Below are 26946 nucleotides of genomic sequence, written 5' to 3'. Positions count from 1 at the left end.
TTTATTGTGTGTTATGCTTTAAGATACTTTACTTATCTGAAAAAAGGCTCAAATTTACAATGATGTCTCCCCAGAAAAGGAAGATTACATAGAAATGTAATATTTTTTAGTCCATGTTGCTAAATTTTCAGATATTTGAGATTATTATAATTAATTCATAGAGTTTTTTTTAGGTAAATCAATTAAAAATGACATGCTCAAGTTCTATTACGGCAATATTAGAAGGAATGGCTGAATCAGATAATCAGACAGAGTTAGCAGTTGGACAGATGCCTTGATAATCACCACTGCATATAGACATTTGTATTCTCTAACATTGGCCTTAAAATAAGAAAGATACCTCAAGAGAATTTCAGTTTATCTACATGGACTGCAGAAATGGAACCTGGACTTTTCAGTATTTCATGAAGGTTTTTTTAAATCATCATAAATGTAGCTGCAAATTATTGATACACTTAGGATACAAAATTAATACTTGCTTACCATTTTTCCTCCTCTACTTGAACACCTATGGATTGGAACTTACTGCACACTCTGGTTTCACCAGAGCTAGAGGATTCATCTCCACCATCAACCTGCAGAACAACCAAATTAAAATAGAATAAAAGGCAATGTGAAACTTTACTTGAAAATGTGTTCTTTAAAAACCATATCTTACCACTTCATCTCTGTTTTACTGTTGTGTTTTGTTTAAAGCTCCTATATAAGACAGGATAAAATTTTCAGCAATATTTCAATATATTATTTAGAAAATGAAACAATTTGATTCCTGCACTAAATCTATCTTTAGAATAGAATAGAATAACAGAGTTAGAAAGGACCTTAGAAGTTTCTAGTCCAACCCCCTGCTTAGACAGGAAACTCCACACCACTTCAGACAAATGGTTATCCAACATCTTCTTAAAAACTTCCAGTGTTGGAGCATTCACAACTTCTGGAGGTTTTGTGAAATAGATGTACCTTATAGTTCATAACTTGCACCAAGAGCTTAAAAGTAAAGAAACTCTATTATCGTTAAAATGTACATAGAACCTCCTGTAACTGAATGTTCATTCTGTGCATTTGTTTAACTAATCTGTAAAGGTATTTAGAATATCAACTGTGGATAATGAAGCATTTTTATTTAAAGAAAATATACAATATACTATTATTTACCTTTCTGAAAGGGGTTTATCTCATGCAGTGATTTAGTTCCTAAAAATAACAAAACATATCACAGGAGAAGAACATTTTTTAGCTGTTCTTCTTCAGATGCAGTTCGGTAGTTCCCTGTTCTTTACACAGTCGCACCTGAAGACTAGAAAGTGTTCTAGAATGGCAACCATATAGTAGGTGGATTTGATTCCTGGCTATAATCAACAGGAAATGGAAAGTGCTCTATTGTATATAAGCCACTATATCCAGGATGAGAAGAATGAGAATCAATATCATACAATAGCAGAGTGTTGGAGACCAGTTCAGGATCCTATTTTACCATGAAGCTTACTGGATTTTAAACCAACCACTACCTCTCAGCTTAACTCCTTGTAGATTTGCTATAGGAAATTACTATTAGTGCCTCTTTAAACTTTTTGGAGAAAGACAGCATATACATTAAAAAATAATGGGTAGTTTGCTTATCTGCTTATTCCCTTTTTAAGGGTAAATGTATAACTAGCTTCATAGTAAGATCCATTTTTCAAATGCCAACTATGCTCATGTATCTATTGAATATTACATTTCTTAGAATTTGTTTGTTTCCTTGGACAAACCTATAGTTGAGGAGAAACACTGCTGGTATAACATCATCTTTTCTGGAAAACTTCACTGTAATATGAAATCCAAATTCCAATAAGAAACAGGAGAAATGTATAGATTAACAACACAAGGTATCGGAGAAAGAGTTGCAATGGGTTTTTTATTGTACCTTCCAAGAAATTGCTACCTTTAGTGTAGCCTCCCTTCCTACTTTTGTGTAGGAAAATTTGCAAATAATATATCCTTTCTTTCTTTCCACATAAATAAACTATAGCCTTAAGTGGCTTGATAGTTGTTTAAACAACATTCATAATTCTAAATGTTTGTACATCCCAGCTTAACAGCCTGTTGACCACAAGGAAAAGAAAAGAGGTTACTTGAATTGTTAACAGCCTGCCCATCTGTGATTGGTAATTCATTTAAAAAGCAAAGTTCTGAAGAAAAATAGTAAGATAACAAAGAATAGTCTGCCTTAATTCTAAGCAGGGCAAATAATATTAACCGTAGCTCTGATATAATAAAGGAACTGTATCTCATTTATATTCTTTCTTGGCCTGGACTTTAGTTAAGTTTTATTTATTGAATTTCTTGCTCTGCCAGTGTAATAAAAATCTAATCTATTTGTACAAGGAGTGACAACTGAGATAATTTGACAGGTGTTTTTAGGGAGCCAGATTAGAATCGGGAACTGGATGAAAACCTCTGTTCAGCCACTAAACTCACTTCGGCATAATCAGAAAGATGTGGAAAGATGAAATTGGAGGGGGGAAAACTCATATGTGCCATCCTGCTTAGAGAAAGAGTGGATAAAATACAACATTAGAAACAAGATCAACTACCACTGTTTGCTAGGCTGTCTGTTTCACCTTGTTCAAAGACTTCCCTAAAGCCACTGCAACAGTTTGTCTGCTCTGTAGATTCCGGAACCTTTTGTAAGAGCAATAATTTCTTTTTTAATGTTTAGGATTGTTCCATTTGATCTTGTGCTTTCAACTGAAAAGGGCGCTTAGCTTCAAAATGCAAAGACAGAGGATCACCCAGGTAAATACTTCATCCCATGGTGAAGCTGGTCATTTTAGGGAGAAAGTTAGTTTCTCATCTGTTTGAATAAACTCAGAGTATAATTTATTTAAAACAGGGTGAATCAGACAGACCATCCTTGGGCCCTCCCTGCTGATTTAAACAGCTAAATAGAACAAAGCTACTGCACTGAAGTGAGTAACATGTGATGCATGAATAAGCAGTGACAATTCAGCTAAACTGGCAGAAAACATGTCTCTGGTGATAGTGCAGTGTAAATCACTGCTTTACACATTCCCTTTCAATGATTTCATTCATGATTTCCTCACTCCTGCAGGGTTATGAATCAGAGGTTTAGGTTCCTATGTGCTCATTCAAATAAGAATATGTTAAACAGCTAGAAGCTTCAATAAATCCTTACATATAATGAATGAAAACTGAAGGCTTAAAGTGATTCTAATTGCCATGAGTTACCAAAACCAAAATAAAATAGGGGAACAACCAAAACCAAGAGTTTAATGATTGGCCTGTCCGAGTGGCTGAAAAATGACTCTCCACACCAGTTAAGACATAGAACTGTAAGATTTATTTTGTTTATACCTGAATTCCAATGGACAGACATCTGTTTTTCTTGAAATGATCTCTTTTTCTGTCATCTGCAGTTACTGTTGCAATGGTAGTAGTGGTGGTGACAGTAGCTGTGTTGTTGCCCATATGTTGACTGGCAGGACCATGGATCTGTGCGTTAGCTGCTTCAATAGCAGCAGTGAGTGCTTTCATACTGTCCAAGCTTTCAGTAGAATTGCTAAGTCCTGACTGACTGATATCGCCCCTTGGTCCATGTCCATCCATGTAGGCATCTTGGGCAGATTCTGTGCTGCTCTGGGCTGTGATGGAAATAAAAGGTTTGGTGGTGGTTCTTGGTGGGACAGGAGGTGGTGTCTTCTTATAGGTGGTAATGCAAGAGGAAACTACAATGCAAACACATATGGACATATGTAATTAGTATTCTTTTTTCATAAAAACATAATAACAATTTGTTTATACAGGAATGGAAAACCTTCTACCATAAAGTCACTAAAACTTTGTGACCAAGTTTAGAAACACAGAAATAAAATACTTTTTAAAAATTGCAACATTTAAATATGGTTAATATACAGATAGTTAGACTTTATTGGTAGTACATATTTGTTTATAATATTTATAATTACCATTAACAAATATGATAAACTACTAATCCCATTCAAATAATACATTATTTATTACTAACCATAATCAAGAGGCAGAAGCACTTTATCATATAATTTTAACTGTACATCTCTGTGCTGCCCTACTTGCGTAAAACTGAATTATAGAATTTTCTGTTTATTCTATTCTGTTTTATTCAAGGTCATTCTGGCATTACAGTAATACTTCAAATTCAAATAATCCTGCTTCTTGAAAATTTTGATATCAAGTGATAATTAAATTTATACATATTTAATTAGATTTGCATTCCCTTGAGCAACAATGGATATCGATTTTAATGTTCTATGAATCAGTTCAAAGTAAGTGAATGTTAATATGAGCACGCAAGTGAAATAATTTCTGCTTATATCTAAAAACATGTTTTTCATTTCAGAACTCTTATACTTGTCATTAGGCATTAAAAAAACTTACACTCCCTTTTGGACAACATATTCTGATATATGTTAATATAGTATATATTAATACAGTGTAAGTATTCCTAGGGTTATGACCCTTTGTTCAGTGACCATTCAAAGTTACAATAGTGCTGAATGAACTTATCCTTGTCTTTGGAGTTTCAGCCATCACAGCATTCCTGTAGCCACATGATCATGTTCTGGGCACCCAGTGCTTGGATGGTGATTAGGATGCAGCAGAAAATCAAGGACATGATTTCTATTGTTCCCTGCTGGCTTCCCACAAGTCAGCAGAAAGTTGGAAGTTGCAATCACAAGGGTACTTGCTTAATGACCCACGTGGTCCTTGCTTAATAATGGTGACTTGGATTGCCAGAATTGCCACTGCTGGGTGGCACACTCAAGTGACATTCTGCTTTGTACTTTATGATTGTTGCTTAATAATGGCAATTGCAGTTCTAATTGCCATTGTAAAGTAAGGACTACAGTATATCTAATATACTATATATTGGTATAAAAATGTGTTATTGTCCGTAACATAATTTCATGCTATGGATGAAGTAAGTTATATATTAAAAAATGCCAATGCAAATTGAATTAAGCAGGTATTACAAATATGAATTTGTTTTAATTTTCAGACATGAATTTGCTTATTTGTCACTGAAAATACAAGCTCACAAGTTGATAAGAACTCATTTTTGTTTTCCACTGACCAATATTCTCTTTAGAATTTCCTTTCATTTCCAGTTTCATATTTGCTCAAATTCAAATGCTAAAAGAAAGTATTGAACTTTTTATAATTAGTATATGGTCTCCTATCAGTCTTCCCATTATCTTTTTGCAGTACAAAGAAATAATTCACTTTCTCGTATGAAATACTATATACAGATACCCACATCCACCCCCAAATATTAAAGTGATTCTTGTAAATACTTTCTGAGTTTGTCAGAAATCCTTCAGTTAATACAACGCTCAAGTAATGTTATGTATTAAGACAAGAGGAACAGGAAGAGAAAGTTACAAAAGCAAGGCTGTTTGAACGCACTCCTTTAGATAATGCAATCTTTCAGTTCATATAAAGTTCAGAAGCAGACAGAAAGCAAATCATGTGGGTGGAGTGTGGGGGCAGAAAGGTGGGTAGAAAACTTCAGGCTTTTGTACTGGAAATGATGCGCATTATTTGCTGTTCCTGTGCTGGAACTACAAAACAAGCCAAAAGTTTCAGTGGAAGTTTCTAAAAGTCAGCACTGGCCAGAGATCTTCAGGTGCCTAAGCTCCAAAAAGCAAATGGAGTACATGCCTTGGATTTATTTCCAAACAAGATCCTAGCAACTTAAATCATGGCAACATGCTGATTCTTTAAAAGGCATTTCATTTTATGTAAACGGCAACATTTTAAAAAAGGTTGGCTTTTTTTAGAGATGCAATAATTTTGTTGTTGTTATTCTGGAGCCAAGTGAAATTGGCAGGGCAAGGCAACTGCAAGGCAATGTGTGAAATCTTCAGAGAAAAGAAACAACTCCCTTTTTGGCTAGGGTGAATGATGGCCAGAACAAATGTCAGTCAGTTCAACTAAATGGAGAGAGGTGGCTAATAAACTGGCTGCTTTTAGAAAACTTGTACATTCTGGGGATAGAGTTACTTTCCTTCATCCTTCTCTTGCTTGCTCAAATGCAAAAATGGGAAAAACAAGAGTTCATGTGTCATTTTCCCTTAATCTGGCATGTTCCACTATGTTGTGCATAACTTCAATCTTAATCTTCCCATAATTCTTAAAACAACTAAATGGGGATTTTTTTACTTCAGTTATGTTACCTGAAGGGCAAATATTTAGACCAAGAGGAAATTTCTTTAACAGTTAGTGTATTTAGATAACTTAGTCATGGGACAGGAATTTGAAACAAGGAGTGCCAGTCATTAATTACAAAAGAAAATAAAGTTAAAAGTACAAATATACACACATACTGTATAGCTGTTATGGACTGTGAAGCACAGGCTTGCACAATCCATGAATCACAAATGTAGGAGATATGGTGGGCACCTGACTGAGAAGTTTAGTTATGTTCTGAAGATGACAAAATGCTAAACAAATAAAAATGATGGAAGTGACCAGGAAGTTTATTCATAGAGGAGCCAGAGAAAAATAAAGACAATATTCCTATTATTCCATGAAAAACTCTCAGTTTTGCCTGGTTTCAGGAAATGAAACTTTATGCCAACTTCCATGACATAATAAAAAGTTTGGCTAACAGATATATAATAGACTAATATACAAAACAGCTCTGTTAACTCAAGAGTTCTGGCTGAACAGAAGGTTTGTGTTTAAGCTGACTGGGAAAGAAAGTAGCTCATGTTTAAAAAGGTGGAAGTTTATATACACAAATTTGAGAAACTGTGAAAAATTGACTATATTGATGAACTGGGTACTGATAGGAAATACTAAAATATTTATTTAGAAACGGCCAGAGTAGAAAATAACAGAAAGCATGTGGAAGTCACATACAAGAAATAAGAGAAGAGAAAAAGAGGCAAATTTGGAAAAAAAATATATCTATTTTTTGTTTCAGTTGAGAGTTACTAACATGGAAAGGCTTAATGGATTGCAGTTCAAAGGCTTTGAATTTTAGGGCTCAGGTGGTTGCAAATTACTTTACACTTGGCAGAAAAAGAACAGTTTATTGCTGTCTTGATTTGTTTATTTTAGCAGCTGTGCAAATGGAGATGTTTGTCAGTTCTCAGCAAGAAAGAAGTGAAGATTGTTGAAAAGAAACAATACCTAACCAGACATTTTTTTTAATTATGTCATTTTATTACATTTGAACATGTACTCTCTCATTATAGAAAACTAGTTTGGTATAGTGGTTAAGACATCCGGCTGGTCTTGCCTTTAGCATAAAATCAACTGGGTGACCTTGGCCCAGGCGCTCTCTCTCAACTGAGGAAGAGGCAATTGCAAACCACTTCCAACTTCTTGCCAAATCAGTCTCACTAACTTTTTCAGGCTGTCACTAGGAGTGAACCAAACTGATTCAAAAGCAAACTGTTTGTCTTTCATTATACCTACAGTATATGCAAATATTGTGATGGAAGGTAGTATGGCGTCTCAGTAGGGAAAGGCTGTCTCCCAGAGGGAAAAGAGGCAGCAGAGCCTCAAATGTCTAATAGGCAGGAAGAGGGCAAAGACAGTTCTGCTCTAGCAGGACATAGAGTATATCTATAGTTATGCAGATAATTGTTTTAGTCTGGCAAGATTTCTATTTGTAGGCAAACAATAGAATGGAAACTACTCAGAAATTACATGTTGTCCTTCATTCTTAGGTATGACAATATACGCAGCAGTTCAGAATGACATGCTGTGTCTCATAAATGGGCTCTGATTTAGAAAAACTATTTGTTGTCTTTGTGATGCAAGAAGAGCCTTGGTATTTAGATACATCAAACAGATTACCAATAGATCATTTTACAATCTAAAAAAGAAGAAACCAAGATATAAAGTTCAAGTTGTATCAATATTTTGTAAAAAAAACAACCCACACATTTAGAGTACTGTGTTACCCTGAAAATAAGACAGGGTCTTATTTCTTTTGACCACCAAAATAAGCACTTGGGGAGTATCTTATTATTTTTGAGGTGCAGGAGACAGCGAGCGTGGTCACCTCATGGCTGTTGCTGTATTGCAATATTTTTAGGGAGGGCTTATTTTGGTAGAGGGCTTATTTTAGCTCATATGCTCAAAAGCCCGATTGGGCTTATTATCCGGGGAGGTCTTATTTTGGGGGAAACAGGGTATGTATTTTGTAAGTACATTAATCTGCTACTTCTATTAATGATTGTAGTCAGTTTTAGTTTCCCCACGAAATACATTAAACACAAATTCAAGATTCTTAATGCCCAGAAATAACTTTCATACTGCTATCTAGGATAATAGATTCCTGGTTAAATCTGAATACCAACTACACAAAAAATGATCCCTATTGACAATTCAGTTGTGATCACCTCAGGACCTAGATAAAACCATTCTAATAAATCAGTGCTTCCAACAATCTATTGTACAATATCTTAGTTAATGCCAACTAAGTAACCCTCTCTATTGCTTCAGCAAGTAAAAGATTCAGTCAAAGTACTAGGGAACCTAGGTTACATGAAGGTTGCCAAGCCAACGTTGGCATTAACAATGAATGTGCTAAGAGAAGAGCTTTCCATTTGCTTTTTCTCTTAAGCCTATCTCTTGCCATAACAAAGGAGCTTGGCACATGTAAAGAAGTGTGAAGAGCTCTCTGAAGATAGACTCACTACATGTTAGATTTCCAAAGTGCTAATACCAATGGATGCTATAGGTAAGAGACCTGTTATGTAATGAAGAAGGGAGCCAACGATAATTTGCAAATATCAGAAGACAATCTCTTGACACACCAGAGTAGGAGGGAATTTGATTAAATCCATTCACACCTGCCACTATAAGGTCTTAGGGACACATCTTTAAAACAAATACAGCCTTCTATGAAGTTTCAGTCTTTCAAAATAGAACATGAAACCACAACACCCTGTTCAAGAAATCTTCTTAGATCCACTTTATGATCTTTTACTCTCTCTTTCCCTACCAAGCAAATCTGAAATGCCAACCTTAGCTGAGTTTCATAGCCCATCCTTGCCACCTGACACTTGTGTTTGCTTGAAAAGCTCAATTCTCTGGTAGGAATATATTATTGCAACGCAGAAATTACTCTTAGGAATTAGGAGACTTTTACTGAGTTAATTCCAGAAGTGGGTGCACACAGTTTAACAACCGATTCGCCAAAGACGTGAGCGTGCATGAACACACATTTTGCGCTTGCGTGCAGCACCAAAAACAAAGCTTTTCCGATGGAGGAGGCTTCTTGCACATAGGTCAGCTATGGTTAGTAGAATGCGTGAGGCACACAAATCAGCTGGGCTGCGGGTGGGGCAAGCAAGCCAGAAAGTGAGTTATCTAGGACCGGATAGCATCAGTGCAGGTGAGCAGGGCCAACTGGTGCTCCCAATTACTGTTCCAGGTGAACCCGTCGGAACCGGCAGCAGCCCACCACTGGCTAATTCTTATATTTTCTGAAACAAGTACGCATGGAATTATGAAGATTTTTGTATACCTGAAAAAGCAATGGTTTAGTTGCATCGGTATTTTTTTTGAAGTTATCTGCAATTTCCATCATTGAAAACATAGCTTTACTATTATTAAAAACACATTCATAAGTGAGCAAATGCAAATCTTCTTGTATTAAACATGTAATTAATTGCCAGTTGCTTAAACTACTTTTCTGGTATTGTATTACGTGGTATTGTATTGCCACATTGTTCTTTGTTTAAGTGTAAAAAGGTGTGAAACTTGAAATCTGACCATTTATTCAAAACGCCTGTGAAGCAAAAGCTGTCACCTAATCTAGTCTTTGTCTCTGTCCTTTCAGAACTTTATAAGGATTTGTTTACTTTCATAAAGAAGTAAGATGTTACATATATCACTGAGTTTATAAATGTCATTAAATGTCATTAAATCATAATCTTTTTTCCTCATTGACTGGAAAACAGTTGTGAGGATGACTTCCATAGTGTGTAGAATGTTCAACTGTCAAAGGCACTATTTCCTGTACACATGGTGTGACCATACTTGAAATATTATCATGTAAATCTAATTGTATTTCAAAAATGATGCTGGGTGGGGATGGGGCAGAAAAGATGCAGAAAATAGTAATCCAAAGTTATCAGTGGCTGGAGGAAAGTTAAAAGGCAAGCAAGACAGAGAGATATATCTCTATGACAGAGATATATAATATTATCTCATATGTTACATCATCTTAGGAAAGTTGATAGGGAGTTTTCTTCCTTGCTTCACTACCCTTAGGATCATTTGATGAAACTGAATAGTGCAGGGATATGAAACACATCCCTGCACTGCGGGGCTGTCCTGGAAAATGTAAGGAGCCGGCCTGCATTGTTTCAGCCCAGTCTACCCGCGTTGCTTCGGCCTGGTCTACCCAATGTGAAGAGGAACCATCAGGCCAGTGTGATCTCGGCCTGGTCTACCCAATGCGAAGAGGAAACATCAGGCCAGTGTGGCTTCGGCCTGGTCTATCCAATGTGAAGAGGAAAAATACCAGCAGTTTGGGGTGTGGTGTCAAGCTGGCCACACCCACCCAGTTGACCACATCCACCCAGTCAGCCACACCCAAGGTCAACCATAGCCCTGATGTGGCCCTCAATGAAATTGAGTTTGACACTCCTGGAATAGTTAAGGTGACCAGACGTCCCGATTTCAGCATGACAATCACGCTTTATAACAATTTTTCCCGTGTCCCGGAGCATTTTTAAAAAGTCCCAATTTTCTGGCTTCATGTTGAAACCCCAGTGGATTTGCTTAAGAAATCCTAACCGGGGCAAGACAAAAGACACCCTGTCTAATCCCTCTCTCTCTCTGTCTCAGTACTTTCACTGAAGATATTAAAACGTTAAAGCAACAAAACGGACCCCCCCGCGCCCCTTTTTACCTCATTTTATAAGAAAAAAATGACCAAGTAGCATAGAGCTCCACGTGGCTAGAGAGGTCAGAGTGTTACTTCCTGGATTTTCCGGGGGGAGGGACACGGAGGTTGGAGGTCTGCTCCAAAATGGTGGCAAAGTTTCTTTTAAAAATATTTCCTTGACTAATTTCACCATTTCAATTTGCTCAGTTCTTTGTATTAACATCTATATCATTCTGGGTTGACTTGTAGTGCAAGCCTGCTGGTAAGTGAGCTGGATTTTTTTCTTTTATTTGTTTAATGTATTTTAAAATAATGTAGGTTTTTAAAAATGTGCAGCTGCTGTTTTTTTTAATTCAAAACAATATGTGTAACACTATGATGTGCCATGGGAAAATCATTGAATTGATATCTGCAAATATCTGTAGTAGCAAGAATGGTTTTTGTTCCCAAAGCAAGGTTTAAAAAAACCCTGAAAGAACAAAAGGTTTTTTTTTAGGGTATTTTCCTGATCAAAACGATAATTGTTTCTGCATGATACCCTTAATCACAAATATCCAACTACACTTCATTCTAAATAGTTTTATTTCCTTTATTGTATGTGATTACTCAAGTCCAAAAACTGAGTTAATTGGATAAACTCAGCTCCACAATTTACTAAATATACAGTTACAGGAATTTCATGTATAGTATGCTGTCCCTTAGGGTGCAGTGGTTAAATGCAGCACTGCAGGCTACTTTAGCTGACTGCAGTTCTGCAATTCGGCTGTTCAAATCTCACCGGCTCAGGGTTGACTCAGCCTTCCATCCTTCCGAGGTGGGTAAAATGAGGACCCGGATTGTTGTTGGGGGCAATATGCTGACTCTGTAAACCGCTTAGAGAGGGCTGCAAGCCCTATGAAGCGGTATATAAGTCTAACTGCTATTTATTGAACATAGGAGAATAATATGAGAGGGATTTGATGTAAAATAAGCTCTTTTAATGAATTCAAAATCAACGCAGCAGACAAGACATGGGAGTGAACATAATACACACTTTAACAATATTTTTTTTTCTTTTAGCCATCAAATACTGCAGCAAATGTGTCAGTAATAATAGCAAGACAGGCATAGGATTTTCCAGCCAGGTTAATTTTACTTTTTTATGGTTTTGATGTTGTATTTAATTTTATCTGTATTAGAAACTTATGAAGGCTGTGCAACATTTTGAGGTGGTATAGAGTATGTAAAGGCATGAATACAGTAGAACCTCTGGTCACAACCATAATTTGTTCCATAACTTTGGTCGCAAACTGATTTGGTCATGAATCAAACCTAATTTTGGAAATTTGGCACTTATAAAAAAAATGGTGCAGAAGGGGAAATCAGCAGCAGGGGGGGCATTTTTTCTGATGCTTACTATATCCTTATTGTAATTATTATCATTAATTCTAATCTACTGATTATAGATAAGATCTTTTGGTCAACCTGCCAGAATTAGGTAATTAGATAATTCTGGTAGGTCTGTGAAGCAATATTTTAGGTTAAAAAAAATATTCCTAGGAGTTTTACAGTCTGAACATTATATGTGCTTGCCTGCTGGTAAGTGAGCTGGGTTTTTTTCTTTTATTTTTTTAATGTATTTTAAAATAATATTTTATTTATTGTGCATAGGATTTTTTTAAATACTTTTATTCTGTGTGGATTCTTTTTTTAAATTGTCTTGGACTATTTAAAAAAAGATTCTATCCAAAATACAAAATACCAGCTGCAGTTACTCTCTTAAGAACTGTGGCAAGAAAGGTGGTATAGTGACCAAAGTTATAATGGCATTGAAAAAAGTGACTAATGACCATTTTCACACTTAGCGACCATTTTCACACTTAGCAACCGTTGCAGCATCCTCATGGTCACGTGATCAAAATTTTGATGTTTGGCAACAGATTCGTATTTATGATGGTTTCAGTGTCCTGGGGTCATATAATCACCTTTTGACAAAGTCAAATGGGGAAACCAGATTCACTTATGCTACTAACTTATCAGCTGCAGTTATTCACTTAAGAACTGTGGCAAGAAAGGTGGTATAATGGGCTTAGTGACCAAAGTTACAATGGCATTGAAAAAAGTGACTGATGACGATTTTTCACACTTAGTGACCATTTTCACACTTAGTGACCCTTGCAGCATCCTCATGGTCACGCGATCAAAATTTTGATGTTTGGCAACAGTTACAATTTATATTTTTAAATTGTAGTTATGTTGAAATAAAAAAAATTACAATACTATTTTTGCGTTGTATGAAAATTTTTGTTGCTCCATGTAAAAATTTTAATCAAGCCCCCCCCCCCCTCCCGGCTCAAAGGTGTCCCTCTTTACCAATCTGAAAATCTGGTCACCTTAGGAATAGTGGGATCCTTAGGAATCAAACCATGATTTTCAGTACTGGAAGATAATGAAAGCGAGTTTAAAGAAAAAGCTTATGAGAGTCTGGCATAGACCCAGGAATGTGCTCATTGCCTATCAAACTGTGGGCCACACTGCTGACCTATATTTAATTCACAATCCTTCAGTATTTCGAAATATTTTCTCCAATTATTTGAATCAAGCCAAATATGTCCCATCATATGTCTGTGCACTGGATTTTTGTTTCCTATATATACATCTTTGCATTTAATACTATTCATTATTATTTTGATACGTTCATTTCATACATCTAATCTATTGAGATTGTTTTGATTGTTCATATCCTAGACATTCATCCAATTTTGTGTCATCTGCAAATTTGATAAGCATCTATCCACCTCTTCATTGAAGTTATTAATACAAATGCAGAAGAAAAATCTCTTTTATGTAACCTTACCCACTTCATAAGCTAAAAGATAGGGGCATAGCTACATTTTCGGAACTTATTTTTAATTCAAATCTGCAGTTGTATTTCTGTTTTCACACATATTTGTATAAACTGTAAAATCCACAGAACATTAGATTTCATTTTTGTTTAAAATTAAAAAAAATCACAGAAGTTGCTAATATGTACTTAGAGTTTAGGATATGTGCCACATTTGGCATGAAACAGCTTCAGACATAGCTTTTCAGCCTTCTCATTTGTCCCATGAGGACATGCAGGAAACAGCTGCTTATTTTACCCTGTTTTAGCCATCTTGAGTTCTGTTCTTTCCTGTCCTATAATATATTATGCTCCAGGAGAGTGACTGTAAAGTATATTTTGTTTAGAAGAGAACACACTAGCAACCTATGTAAGGAAAACAGATATTAACAATTTCTTTAACTTTTTATGTGACACACACACACACACACACACACACACACACACACACACACTGTGCTGGTGACCAGTGTTGATGTGAATTAGCATTTTAGTAGCTGATCACCTTCTCTTAAAATGCAACAAAGATGTATTCTTCCCATATGTCATCTCTTATCGATAAACAAATTGTTAAAAACTTCATCATTTCAGTCCCAAATCAGCAAAAGTAGACTAAAGGTTACCAGAAATAACAACATATCTATTTTAATCTTAATTGAGTAAACCGATTTTTTGTTCCTTCCTTTTACTGAATAGTCTCAGGCTTGTCTGGTAAAACATGTTCCTCTTCCATAATATATTTTAAATACAGTCTATCTATAAAGGCAGACACTCTTAAAATTAATTTCTGGATCCATTATTCAAAATTATCTTTCAATATGTCCAATGTCAAAACATTTTGTTCCATTCTATAAGAAGTCAAATCTAAGTATTCTTCTCCTTTAATTTTAATATTTAGTCGTTCTAGTTCCCTCTAGTGTCCAACCTTCAAAATTCCACCTTATTTTTTTTTTTAAAAAAAGACTTTTAATAAAAGTATTTTCATCTGAAAAAAAAATACTTATAATTAATTCCAAAATCTTATTTCAAATCCCTCTGGATCCTTAGTCTTTTTGTAATTTTCCAAAATAAAAGTTCTAACAGCTCTTTTGCTATTTATTCAAAACACACACAAAAAAAATCTTTAAACTTGCATATAATCCCCCTCCCCCTAAGATTCAAAGGTAACTCATATGCATGAATCCAAAGGTTCCTAATTGTGGTGAAGCAGTTAACAAACAATTTCTAAAAGTGATTAGAAAAGGAAGTATGTTTTTGAAGGCATCAACCAGGGTTTGAGCAAGATGGCTATTCCTTTACCTCTCCCAGCAGTAAACCCACAGGAGACTACAGTCTTGCTGTCACTAGAGTCAATAGTGATTTAGCAACATATACATTTGAAAAAAATAAGCATTGGTTTCCAAAATCCAACCACCTTCTTGAGGAAACATACTACATTTTTGAATACGGCAATAACCTTTAATATGGTTAACAGTGACAATACATCTATACACAGAGAAAGAATTCTGCAAGAAGTTGAAATAGTGCCATCATTGATACTGTTGCTATTGCATTGGCAGAACAAAGCAGCAAGTCCTGGTGGAAGGAAGATGCTGACAGAACTGAATAGCTGATGTGGGAAGGGAAGAGAACCAGCTGGCTGCTGTCAAGAGGGAGGAGAGAGGGGAAGCGGGATGCTGACAAGCTACTGGGCAGCTGCTCTTCCAAGTGCTCCACAAGCTAAGCAAAAAGCCTTTGATCTCCTGAAAAAACCTGGGATTCCAGCCAGAACTCATATCCTTTCTATAGTAGTTTAAGCCCATTTCCCCTTACCAATTCTGCTTGTTGATCACAGGACAGTCCTCTAGAGTAATTTTTTTCAATCAATGAAGAAAATGAGATTCTGCAGCCTTTATGCCCAGATATTTATTTTCTCAGATCAGAAATATGACATGCTGCTCTGGTTTCCCATCTGGAAAGGAGCTGAATTAGCAAAGAAGCTCCAAATTATATGTTTTAAAAATCTGTACTGTTGTAACTAGAGAAACAGTGGAGCTGAGTGGAGGAGATATGAGAGGAGAAAAGGAAACTGATTTTTGATCATTTGCAGCTGGGGTTGTAGCTGGATCTGAAAACACAGGAATCTCAAATCCAGACAAAAATGTATATTATAAAGGCATTTTTCTTTTCAGAAAATTTGTAAATTTCAACAAATACATAAACCACTGGTGGCTGTTAATTGCACAGTACATTAAGAAAAAAAATCAATGAATTGATTACATTCAGAGTTATAATTCCTAAGCAAAATTGCCAAGGAAAGGAAGGTCATTATGTATGGATGTTATTAGGGTTCGCTTCAAAAACCACAAATCAATCAGGAACTTGATCTGGACTTACTATACTGGAAAATGCAACAGGTATACATTGCTCATTAGATTGGGACAAAAGAAGAAATTCACACTGAATTCTATTATTTCTTTGAGAAGGTTTTGGGGCAGTAGGCTGCAACTTATTACAATCCACAAAATTGTCAAAGGGAAGCTATATCATATATAAGAAGCTAATTTGCAATAAAACTGTAATTTACAAATCCATTTGATAAGCAATTATTTAAAAACTGTTTATTTCAAAATATTAAAACTTGCCATAAAATCATGACAATAATATATTCTACAGAAAAAAATAACTGTAATATGCATATTGTACACTCACTCACTCACTCTCACACAAACACACACACCAAAAACTATTCCTGTTTTGTTATATGAACTGTCTCAAGTAAGGGTAAATGGATTGTAGTGCATGCTTACTTGAGCATGTAAAGTAAGCATGTAATCCTGCATGCTTACTTGAAGGTAATCATACCCAGACAATTTTTTTTGCTTCTAATTAATTAATCAATTAAATATAATAAATCAAGTGTAAAATTGGATTGTTACATTTTGAAAATATTATTAGATAATTCTTCAATTTAATACCTTCCCTTCCCTTAAGCAGACACTGAAATAGTGGCAAGAAAAAAAAATCCTAAATTATAAGAATTTAGAAAATCTTTTACCACTAAATATAAGAACAATTAACTTTTGTGATATTTCTAGTGGCAAGAAATTTAAAAATCGATATCAAGTTATGGTGAGATTGAAATGTTCTATGTGAGAAATGTATAACTGAATTTTCCTTTTTATTAGAGCATTTCACAGTTCTTGTAATGTTTTTGACTTTCAAGAAAACATATATGACTAAAAGAAAAAATAATCTCTAGGCAAATCCAGTTATTTTTCAATAGGTAACACTTTAATACAGTAACACTTAGTGTTAGTGGAACTGTTTTGGATTTTCAAAAGAAACAAACAGATTTTTAGATAAGGGCAAACTGCTTCATGCAGCTCATGCTACCATACCAGTTCAAAGAATTGCAAATGCTATGTTTCATCATGTTTCTCAGAGGTCAGTCAAGGCATTGCTACTTCAAAATTAAATGCATGCATTCCAAGGCTTCAGGCTTGTTTGTTTCTTCCTTTGGTAAAACTATCTTTAGCTTAAAACACACTTAGAAAAATCAAGTAGAACTGAATATGATTCATATATACAGTGTCATTTTCTTAAGCGTGGGTATTCTCTATAAAATTATATGTTACATGCTAACTCCATTTTATGCTGCACTATTGCCATGGTACAAAAGAGACATTATTCAGAGTTATGTATCAGTCCCTAAACAGAAAGTATCCCTGGATTGTTCTTTATATCAATGAATCAATTTGTATAGAATTATTACAACCACAAATTTTCATGCCATTCTCTTTATCCAGGAATAGCCATCTCTGCTGTTCTCTATATTGCTTAGGCATGTTTTCAGCATAATTCCCAACCACTACCAATCTTTGAATAACTGAGAGATGCAAATCAGTCTAAATGATCTCTCTGGGAACACTGTAAGTGTAGCATCGAACATCTCCTTACATTCTCAGGATTCCACAAGTAGTGGGGAAAAATATGAAGGTAGCATGGGTAGGGTTCACTATTCAGAATGCTGAATAGTGAACTCAGATTTGTTTCTTGATATATGTTTTTGAGAAATATTTTGAATATTTAAGTCCTATTTTTCATTATCATCATACAGTCTATCAAAGGGGAAAAGACAGAGTTCTGCCTGAAAAACCCATGCCTTGGGATGGTGTTTAAGGTAGAAGAAATAGTTTAAAGCCTTCCAATATTTCAACTCAAACAACTCAAAATTCACATGGAATTCTAATAAGACTTGTTGTTATGCTAAAATGATAGTCACAGAGTTATAAAATGTTTATTAGGATTTAAAGTTGTCAACATTTCTCCATAAAGTTGATTAAAAAATCTTTAATTTGCATTTACTCCAGAATAAATAAATTCAATAAATTCTGTGAAGTTCAAAGCTCTTCTGCTAAAGTCTTCAAAAGAACAGTATCTCCCTCTAGTGTTTAACTACAATTACACGTTTATTATTTTATAGACACTGAAAATACTGTGATATCTGGATGCCATTCCACTCATTAATCTAGAAACCAGGTCATTTTATTAAAACCCACAAGCATTCCTAATAGTAATGTAACATTGATTGACGAAGTCACTAAAAACTTACAGCACATTCAACAGCCTAAATGATTAAGATTCCTAAAAAGAACTACTATATTCAATTTACAGGACTTTGGCCAACTCTCATTATATGACAGCAAAAGGATTAAGCCAATGGTTTATTAAGAATTTACTGTTAGTCCTTCATCCTCTATTCAGTTTTATTGCCTAAAGAGGGAGCATAAAACTAAAGAAAGAAAAATATCACATTAAATGCACACACCTTAAAAAAAATATCCTGATACTGAAAAATTCCTTCAACTGAGGAAAGGGCACAACTAGTACACAAGATGAATCTGTGCAAAGGTCCTCCTGGCCACAGCTGCTATCTGCTCTTTGAGTTGTGCACCAGTCTTGACTGGGGAAGTGCAGCCCTATCCAAGACCAAAGATGATGACATCCCCATCTCAAGGGTTCCAAACAGCCATAGCCCAGTCTTTTTATGCCAAAGTCTGTTCTGCCTTGTCCAGACAGCTTCCAGACAGGAGTCAATACACTAACAGTTTCACCTGTGCATTTCAGGCTAGAGATATAAAGTTGGGTATCATCAACATACTGATAAGTATGTTGGTTTCATTCAAGTTGAGGATAATTTGTTTAAACAAATAAGAGATCAAAGCTTAATTCATATAAAGAGGATATATAATGTATTAATACAGATGGATTAGGAAACAGAATTAGTTGAAGATTGCATGATAAAGTGGGCTCAAAATATTGAAGAACCAATAATGTTGGATACATGGGAAAGAATCTGGGTAAGAAATGTGAAATTTACACAAGCTCAAAACCTGAGAGAAATTTTTTATAAGATGTTCTATAGATGGCATTTAGATCCTAAAAAGCTGGCTTCTATGTATCCAAATTTACAGCCTAAATGTTGGAGATGTGGTTCTCTCGATGCTACATATTTTCATATATGGTGGACCTGCCAAAAGGTTAAAAATATGGTGGATTATGCAAAATATCTTTAAAAGAAGGATAAAGTTTACTCCTCAGTTATTTTTACTAGGTATAAGTACTGACTTTACAGTGGTAGAGACTAACTTGATTCTGCACCTAATAATGGCAGCAAGACTGTTGGTGGCGCAATACTGGAAGAAGGAAGACTTGCCTACAACTCAAGAATGGACATTGAAAGTTACAATCGGCATATCTTAAAGATCATTCAAATGAGAGATATAAACGAGACTGGAAAAAATGGATTGACTATATACAAAACAAATATGGGACTAAGAAATTCCAGATAGCCTATGCTTAAGATCAGGAATGGTTTAAATTGTTCAAAGTTAGCTTAGCAAGAAGAAGCTAAGATCAATGTAGAGATGTTATTAACTTTTTTTTTCATTTCTTTTTTCTCAACATATTTTAGACTGTGTTTGTTAAAAATCTATACCGTGTATGGGCTCTGGGAATTCAGGGGGGGGGAGGATGTGGGGGGTTGGGGGAGAGGGTGGGGGGGAGGGAGGGATATATACTAGGTTAGATACGATGTGTTAGATTTCAATGTAATGTGACTTCACATGTATACTGTTTTTCTTTAATTTCTCTGTAAAAATAGGATAAGTTAAGTACATTGACATATAGTGGAAATACACCAAGGGGAGGAGGAGTGGGATAGAAGAAAGATGGATAGAGAGGGATGGGAGAGAGGGTGGGAGGGAAGGTGAGAAGGAAGGGAGGGAGTGGATCGGGAGAGAGGAGTGGTAGAGGGGGAGGGGACGTAGGCTAGAGGGGGATGATGGAGGGAAGATAGAAAGTTGGAGGGGGTGGAAGAAAGAGGTGTATGGAGAGTGGAAGAGGTATATTGGTTTCTATTTTGGGGGGTATTGTTGACAAGAGGAATTGCTGCGATTATTGTTTAATGTTGTATGGCGTTGGCTATGCACATTATATATGTGAGTGTATGAAAATGAAAAAATGGAAAATAAAAAACATTATCTCCGGAAAAAAAAACACATACTGATAATACCACACCCCAAACTGGTAGGTGACCTCACCAATGGTTTAATGTAGATTTTGAACAGGAGCAAGAAGGGTGTTGAATCGTGAGGCACCCAGCACATGAGGGATCCACAATTTCTTTTCCCGTCAGTACTGACAGCAAATGGTCACTGAGGAAGGAGATGAACCACTGGAGCACAATGCCGCCCACTCTTAACTTCTGCAATCAGTCCAGAATGATACTGTGGTTAATACTATTGAAAGCCACTGAGAAAACAAGGAGCAGTAGGAAGGATGCACCCCATCCCAACTCTGCCACAGGCCATCAGTGGATATGAGTAATAATGTTTCTTTAATGTATCCTGGCCTGAAGACAGACTTAAATGCATCCAAATAACTCTTTCCTCCAAGATCTTCTGTAGATGCCATCCAACCACCTTTTCTACAACACTTGCCACAGATTAGAACTCGGCCAGGGAAAGGTTCAGGAATAACTATCTCTCAAGGCTAGACAACCCTCTCTATGAAAGGTCAAAATTGCCACATGAATCCATCCCATGGTCACCTCCCAGGCTGTTTAATAAGCAAGGAGGGAGCAGGATGTAACAAATAGTTGGCAGGTCTAACAGACAATTTTTGTCTGCCATGTCCTTGTACAGAACAGAATCAAACTCAGTCCAGATAACATCGCAAGATTGTTCCCTGAGCAACTCTTTCAGGACTTGTTCTCAGTCAATCTAAGCAACTTTGTCTATAGCCTGAATACTCTTCACCATTACCTGGAGATGATCCTGTGGTCCAAGCCCAACCAATTGGTTAGTCTAAATAAGGCTGTTTGGCAGCTATTGATAGATGCAATAAGGGTGGAGAAATGACAACATCTTGCCACTCTTATCCCTATGATATAGGCTCAAATATGGGCTCTTACTTGTGTTCTGGCATTCATTCTTTATATTTTTACAGTGGTGCATTAGTCATTGCTTCTGGCATTTCATCTGTCAGAGCTCTTAGAAAAAACAAGGAGTACCCTGAGATTGGCACACATAGACTGCATAGAAGCAATCCAATCCAGGACCTCCTTCAAATGAAGCTTATTGGGACAGGAAATTCATCATTAAGTGATTTGATCATAATTTTAAAAACTATGTGACAGCGCTGCTTAGCAATGACAGTTCTGGAAATCCTGGTTGCCCTAATGCAGGAAAGAGTATAGAACCTCTCGGTGTAATATATGAACTTGCTAAATTTTTACCAATAATAAACTGTCATTTAAATATCTTACTGAATAATTTTTAGTGTCCAGTCATATTTGTGAATAATTTAAAGGGCAACCCTAAAATTGGTAAAGCTGTGAATTGGGATTGTTAACCCTAACTTCAAAGAAAAGTTTTGAATATTGATGAATAAATTGAAAACAATTACAAAATGCAATGGTTTTAGTGTATAGCTGTAATGAAAATCAAGATAGGTCACATTTGCTTAAAAAAATATCACACCACACCCCAAAGCAAGTTGGATAAAGAGGAAATTAATTGGATGACCTGCCTAGATTGCCTAATGTTAAAATCAAGATGGTAAAATAAGAACATAGACATGGACAAAGGAAATACAAGCATTAAAGAAATGTACCAGCAGAAGGGCAAAAGGGATTTTGAAGGGATTTGATAACTTGTATTCACCAATAAACAACCAATTTAAATAAAAAGTAACTGGAACTAAGAGTCAGCTGGGTATATTCAGTCATATGGAAATTGATAACTGACCAATTCTTTGCATCTGCTTTTATTATAGAAAATATAGAGCAAGTGCTTGTTCAAAAATCAATAATTTTGGGCAGAGGCACCAAAAAATTAAGACAATAGTCTTTAATGATCCACCAAAATTTGTAAAGCATTCTTAAACGCCCTCTGTATTAGGAAATTGCTAAAAGACAATTTAAATTTCAGTTTTCAGATATTCATTTTCCAATGTTTGGTTAGTGTTATAATTATACAGTTGTTGCAGAGTTCACAGGAAATTACAGAGCAGCTAACTTGATTCAGGAAATTGGTGGAAAGAAACAGTTAAAAATACTTATCCATCATATCGATATAAAAGGACAAATCCTGCTAAAAAGAATCAATATAGCTTCTTAAATAGTGCAACCAGATTTACTAAACTATTGGAATTATTTGATAAGTGCTAATAAGAAGTGAAATAAAGCAGGTATAATTTATTGAGAATTTCAATAATGCTTGTAGCAACTATAAAAATGATTTTCTGTACTGAGCACTGATGATTTTCAGCATCAGAAAAATATGCAACTTAATACTAGGAAAATATGATAAAGGACAGACTAGAAGTGTGCCAAAATTATAATATATATTTCCAAATTGCTAATTAGTCTTAAATGCTGCTATGATTCTGATTGGTCATAAGGCATGCTCCCTGAAACTACATTAAATCTGCATTAAAACTAGCTTTAGGTTATTCAGTTATTAAGTGAGTTTTGCCCCATTTTATGATCTTTCTTGCCACAGTTGTTAAATGAATCACTGTAATTGGGTGACGCTTGCGCTGATAACGACAACGCTGCACCAACAACGACGGTCTCAGCCCCACCGCCATAGGGAGTCGTTAGATCTATGCCAGGCTGTGCCGATGCGACGGGTTGTGCTCCGTTTTCTCAGAGGGGGTGGTGAGTTTGCGGTGATGTGTGCTGGGACTGGGCGGCTGGCTTTCTCTGCCACCACCGTAGCTCTTCCAAGCACACACCCTCTCTCTTCTCGTTGTGCCCTCGCTTCTGCCTTACCATCGCCGCTGGAAGACTTCTCATTGCCCGACACTTTGTCTGGTTTAATCTCGGCTCCTGGGTCCTTGCGCCTGGCCTCTTACTGCGGTTGCTGTCATCCGTTGCTACCCCAGGAGTGCCTCCTTAGATAGCGCCATTTTCTGGACCATCTTGTTTTTGGCGTCGTCAGCTTGGGTAGGTGGGGCGCCTGGGGATCGGATGACTACCTCCCTCAGTGGCCGCCATTCCTGGTACTGGCTGGAGCCTCTTTCCCCTCTTTTCTTCCGTTTTATCCTTCAAACTACACCACCGCCGCAGCGATTATGAAGATCTTTTGGTGTGTTGGCAGCTTCTGTGGTTTGTTTTATGTTACACGCCCTTTACAGAAGGAAACGACGGAAGACGGTGAAGACGCGGGTGGGGATCTAGCGCCCCTTCCAACTGGTGCCTACCCCTGCCTCAACCGCTTCAGTCACCCCAGACTCTGGACCACCTTGGCAGCTTTTCCAGGCCTCGCAGGAGGAAAGAGAGAGCGAGGAACTCTCCCTCCTAAACCATTATTAGTTCCAGCTATTCAAAATTGTGCGAACCGCTTGTACGGGATCAAGATCTGCGTCTAATTCTGTTTGTGGAGTGTGTGATCGTGTGAATGAAGAAGAATGTACCCACTTTTAAACTAATTGATTTGTTATATTATTGTATTTTAAAAAGATTATTGTGGGGTGTGTATGAGGAGAGTGCTTGTGTGGTATATATGAGAGGACCGAGAGTGCGGCCTGGAGCCCCCTCCACTGAGTGCAGAAGCAGAAGTGGATGGGGGCCCAGACCTGCCTTCCATCCTAGAATGAATGGTAGGTATGGCCTGCCGGGAAGAATGGGGGCCATGGGAGAAGGGGAGGGGTCTACAGGGATAGGGGTGGGTCGGAGCATTTCGGTTATGACCGGGAGGGGCAGGTATGACGGGAGCTGCTGGGCTAGCCATTACCGGGGAAGGAGGGCTCGCTACATTACAGCGATCCCTTGTTCCGGCCCTTCAAGCTCAACTCAAGGACCTGGTAACAAGGGATGTCAGGGCCCTGGTCTCAGGTTGCTGTTGCTAAATGCCAGGTCTGTGATTCATAAAGCTCCCCTCGTCCGGGACTTAATATTAGACGAGGGGGCAGACCTGGCGTGTATTACTGAAACCTGGCTGGGCCATGAGGGAGGAGTCTCCCTCTCAGAAATGTGCCCAGAAGGGTTCCAGGTGCTCCACCAACCACGACACCAGAAAACGGGTGGGGGAGTGGCAGTTATTATCCGAAGGTCTTTAGTTCCTCGCAGGAGCCCTGCTCCAGAGATTGTGGGGTGTGAGTCTCTTCTCTTGAAGTTGGACCTAGGGATTCAAGTGGGCTTGTTCGTGACATACCTACCTCCCAGCTGCATCACAACAGCCCTGCCTGCACTCCTAGAGGCGGTAGCCGGGTTGGCGGTCGAGTTCCCCAGACTAATTGTACTGGGGAACTTCAACCTGCCATCGCTAGGCGAACACTCAGATGGGGCTCAGGAGTTCATGGCTTCCATGACAACCATGGACTTGACCCAGGTAATTCAGGGTCTGACTCATAGAGCGGGACACATGCTCGACCTCGTATTTCTCTCGGGCAGTGGAGACGTAATCTTGAATTAAGGGGAATAGAGATCTCGCCCTTGTCATGGTCACATCACTCCATGCTGAGGCTTGACTTTAGGAAGCTACTCCCCCATTGCAGGGAGGTGGAACCGATTAAATGGTTCCACCCCAGGCACCTGATGGACCCGCTGGGATTTCAGAGGGAGCTTGGTGAGATACCTGACTCCCTTGCCCACAATCCGACAGAGTCCTTGGTTGCCGCCTGGAATACTGCGGCGACTGAGGAGCTGGACTGGATTGCGTCTTTGCGGCCTCTCCGCGGCAGTGGATCCAGGAGGGCACCTGGGTTTACCGAGGAACTCCGGGAGATGAAGCGCCAAAAGAGACACCTAGAGTGACGCTGGAGGGCTAGTAACTCCGAATCCAACTGAACACTATTAAGAGCCTTTATTAGGACTTATTTAGTGGTGATACGGGCGGCAAAATGTGCACATTTTCCCGCTCTTATTGCGTCCGCAGAATCTCGCCCAGCCGCCCTGTTTAGGATAACCCGCTCTCTCTTGAAGGGTGAGGATGCGAGGGAACCCTTACAGGGAAAAGCTGAGGAGTTCGTTCAGTTTCTGTCGGACAAAATCACTCAGATTCGGGCAGACCTGGACTCCACTTGGACAGTACCAGCGGAGATGCCGAGGGAGGGTCTTGTTCAGAATTCCTGGAATGAGTTCAAGCTTGTCACCCCTGAGGAAGTGGACAAGGCCATGGGAGCGATGAGTGCCTCCACCTGCTTACTGGACCCGTGTCCCTCTTGGCTGGTCTCGACCACAAGGAGGTAACACGAGGCTGGCTCCAGATGATTACGAACGCCTCTTTGCAGGAGGGATCTTTCCTGCAACTTTTGAAGGAAGCGGTGGTGAGACCCCTCCTCAAGAAGCCTTCTCTGGACCCAGCTATTATTAAGAACTATCGTCTGGTCTCCAACCTCCCTTTTGTGGGGAAGGTTGCTGAGAAGGTGGTGGCCCTTCAACTCCGACGGATCTTGGATGAAGCAGATTATCTAGATTCCTTTCAGTCTGGGTTCAGGCCCGGATACAGCACCGAAACCACTTTGGTTGCACTGACCGATGATCTCTGGCAGGCCAGGGATGGAGGACATTCCTCTATCCTGGTGCTCCTTGACCTCTCAGCAGCCTTCGATACCATCAACCATGGTATCCTTCTGCAACGGCTGGAAGAGGTGGGAGTGGGAGGCACTGTTTTACGGTGGTTCTCCTCTTACCTCTCCGACAGGTCGCAGTCGGTGTTGGTTGGAGGGCAAAGGTTGACCCCTAGGCCCCTTAAATGTGGTGTGCCGCAGGGTTCGGTCTTGTCCCCCCTCCTATTTAACATCTACATGAAGCCGCTGGGTGAGATCATTCGTCAGCACAGGATTAAATATCATCAATATACGGACGATACACAACTGTATCTCTCCGCCCCATGCCAGCTCAGTGTAGCAGTGGACGTGATGTGCTGGTGCCTGGAAGCTGTCAGGATCTGGATGGGAGTGAACAAACTTGCACTCAATCCTGACAAGACCGAGTGGCTGTGGATGATGCCCCCGAAGGACAGCCCAGATAGTCCATCCTTAATCCTGGGGGGTGAAAATCTACACCCCTCAGAGAGGGCCCGCAACTTGGGGATCCGCAGCTGACATTATAACATCACTTTTCGGCTGTGACCAGGGGGCCTTTGCCCAGGTTCGCCTGGTGCATCAGTTGCGGCCCTACTTGGATCGGGAGGCACTTCAAACGGTCACTCATGCCCTCGTCACCTCAAGACTAGACTACTGTAATGCGCTTTACATGGGGCTGCCCCTGAAAAGTGTTTGGAGACTGCAATTAGTCCAGAATGCAGCCGTGCGAGCGATACTGAGTGTACCAAGATACACCCATGTTACACCTATCCTCCGCAAGCTGCACTGGCTTCCTATTGGTCTCCGGATACGATTCAAGGTGCTGGTCATTACCTTTAAAGCCATACATGGCTTAAGACCTGGATACCTGTGAGACCGCCTACTGCCGCATATCTCCCAATGGCCAGTAAGATCGCACAGGGCAGGCCTCCTTCAGGTGCCATCAGCCAGGCAATGTCGGAAGAGGGCCTTCTCTGTAGCCGCTCCGACCCTATGGAATGAACTACCCCCAGAGATCCAGACCCTACCCACTCTCATGGCCTTCCGAAAGGCTGTCAAAACCTGGCTATTCCAGCAGGCCGGGGGCTGTTGACCTCATTACTGAGGTCCA

At 38.3% G+C, this 26946-nt stretch overlaps 1 protein-coding gene across 2 annotated transcripts in view; it reads right to left on the bottom strand.

Moving 5' to 3' along the window:
- The window catches only part of DLGAP1 (DLG associated protein 1), a 211405-nt gene that overhangs the window by 27340 nt on the left and 157119 nt on the right, over window positions 1–26946 (bottom strand). The window contains exons 5-7 of one of the 2 annotated variants that reach the window (XM_032222208.1): window positions 6043–6046; window positions 3358–3728; window positions 484–575 (exon numbers count right to left, since the gene is read on the bottom strand). In XM_032222208.1, coding sequence (XP_032078099.1) covers window positions 484–575; window positions 3358–3728; window positions 6043–6046 — 467 coding nt within the window. The remainder of the gene's footprint in view (window positions 1–483; window positions 576–3357; window positions 3729–6042; window positions 6047–26946) is intronic. The other variant, XM_032222209.1, reaches the window with a different exon arrangement.

This window comes from Thamnophis elegans, chromosome 8 (assembly GCF_009769535.1).
Source record: "Thamnophis elegans isolate rThaEle1 chromosome 8, rThaEle1.pri, whole genome shotgun sequence".
NCBI lineage: Eukaryota > Metazoa > Chordata > Lepidosauria > Squamata > Colubridae > Thamnophis > Thamnophis elegans.
Note: the sequence above shows the minus strand (reverse complement) of the source record. Positions and strands in the feature narration are given on the sequence as shown.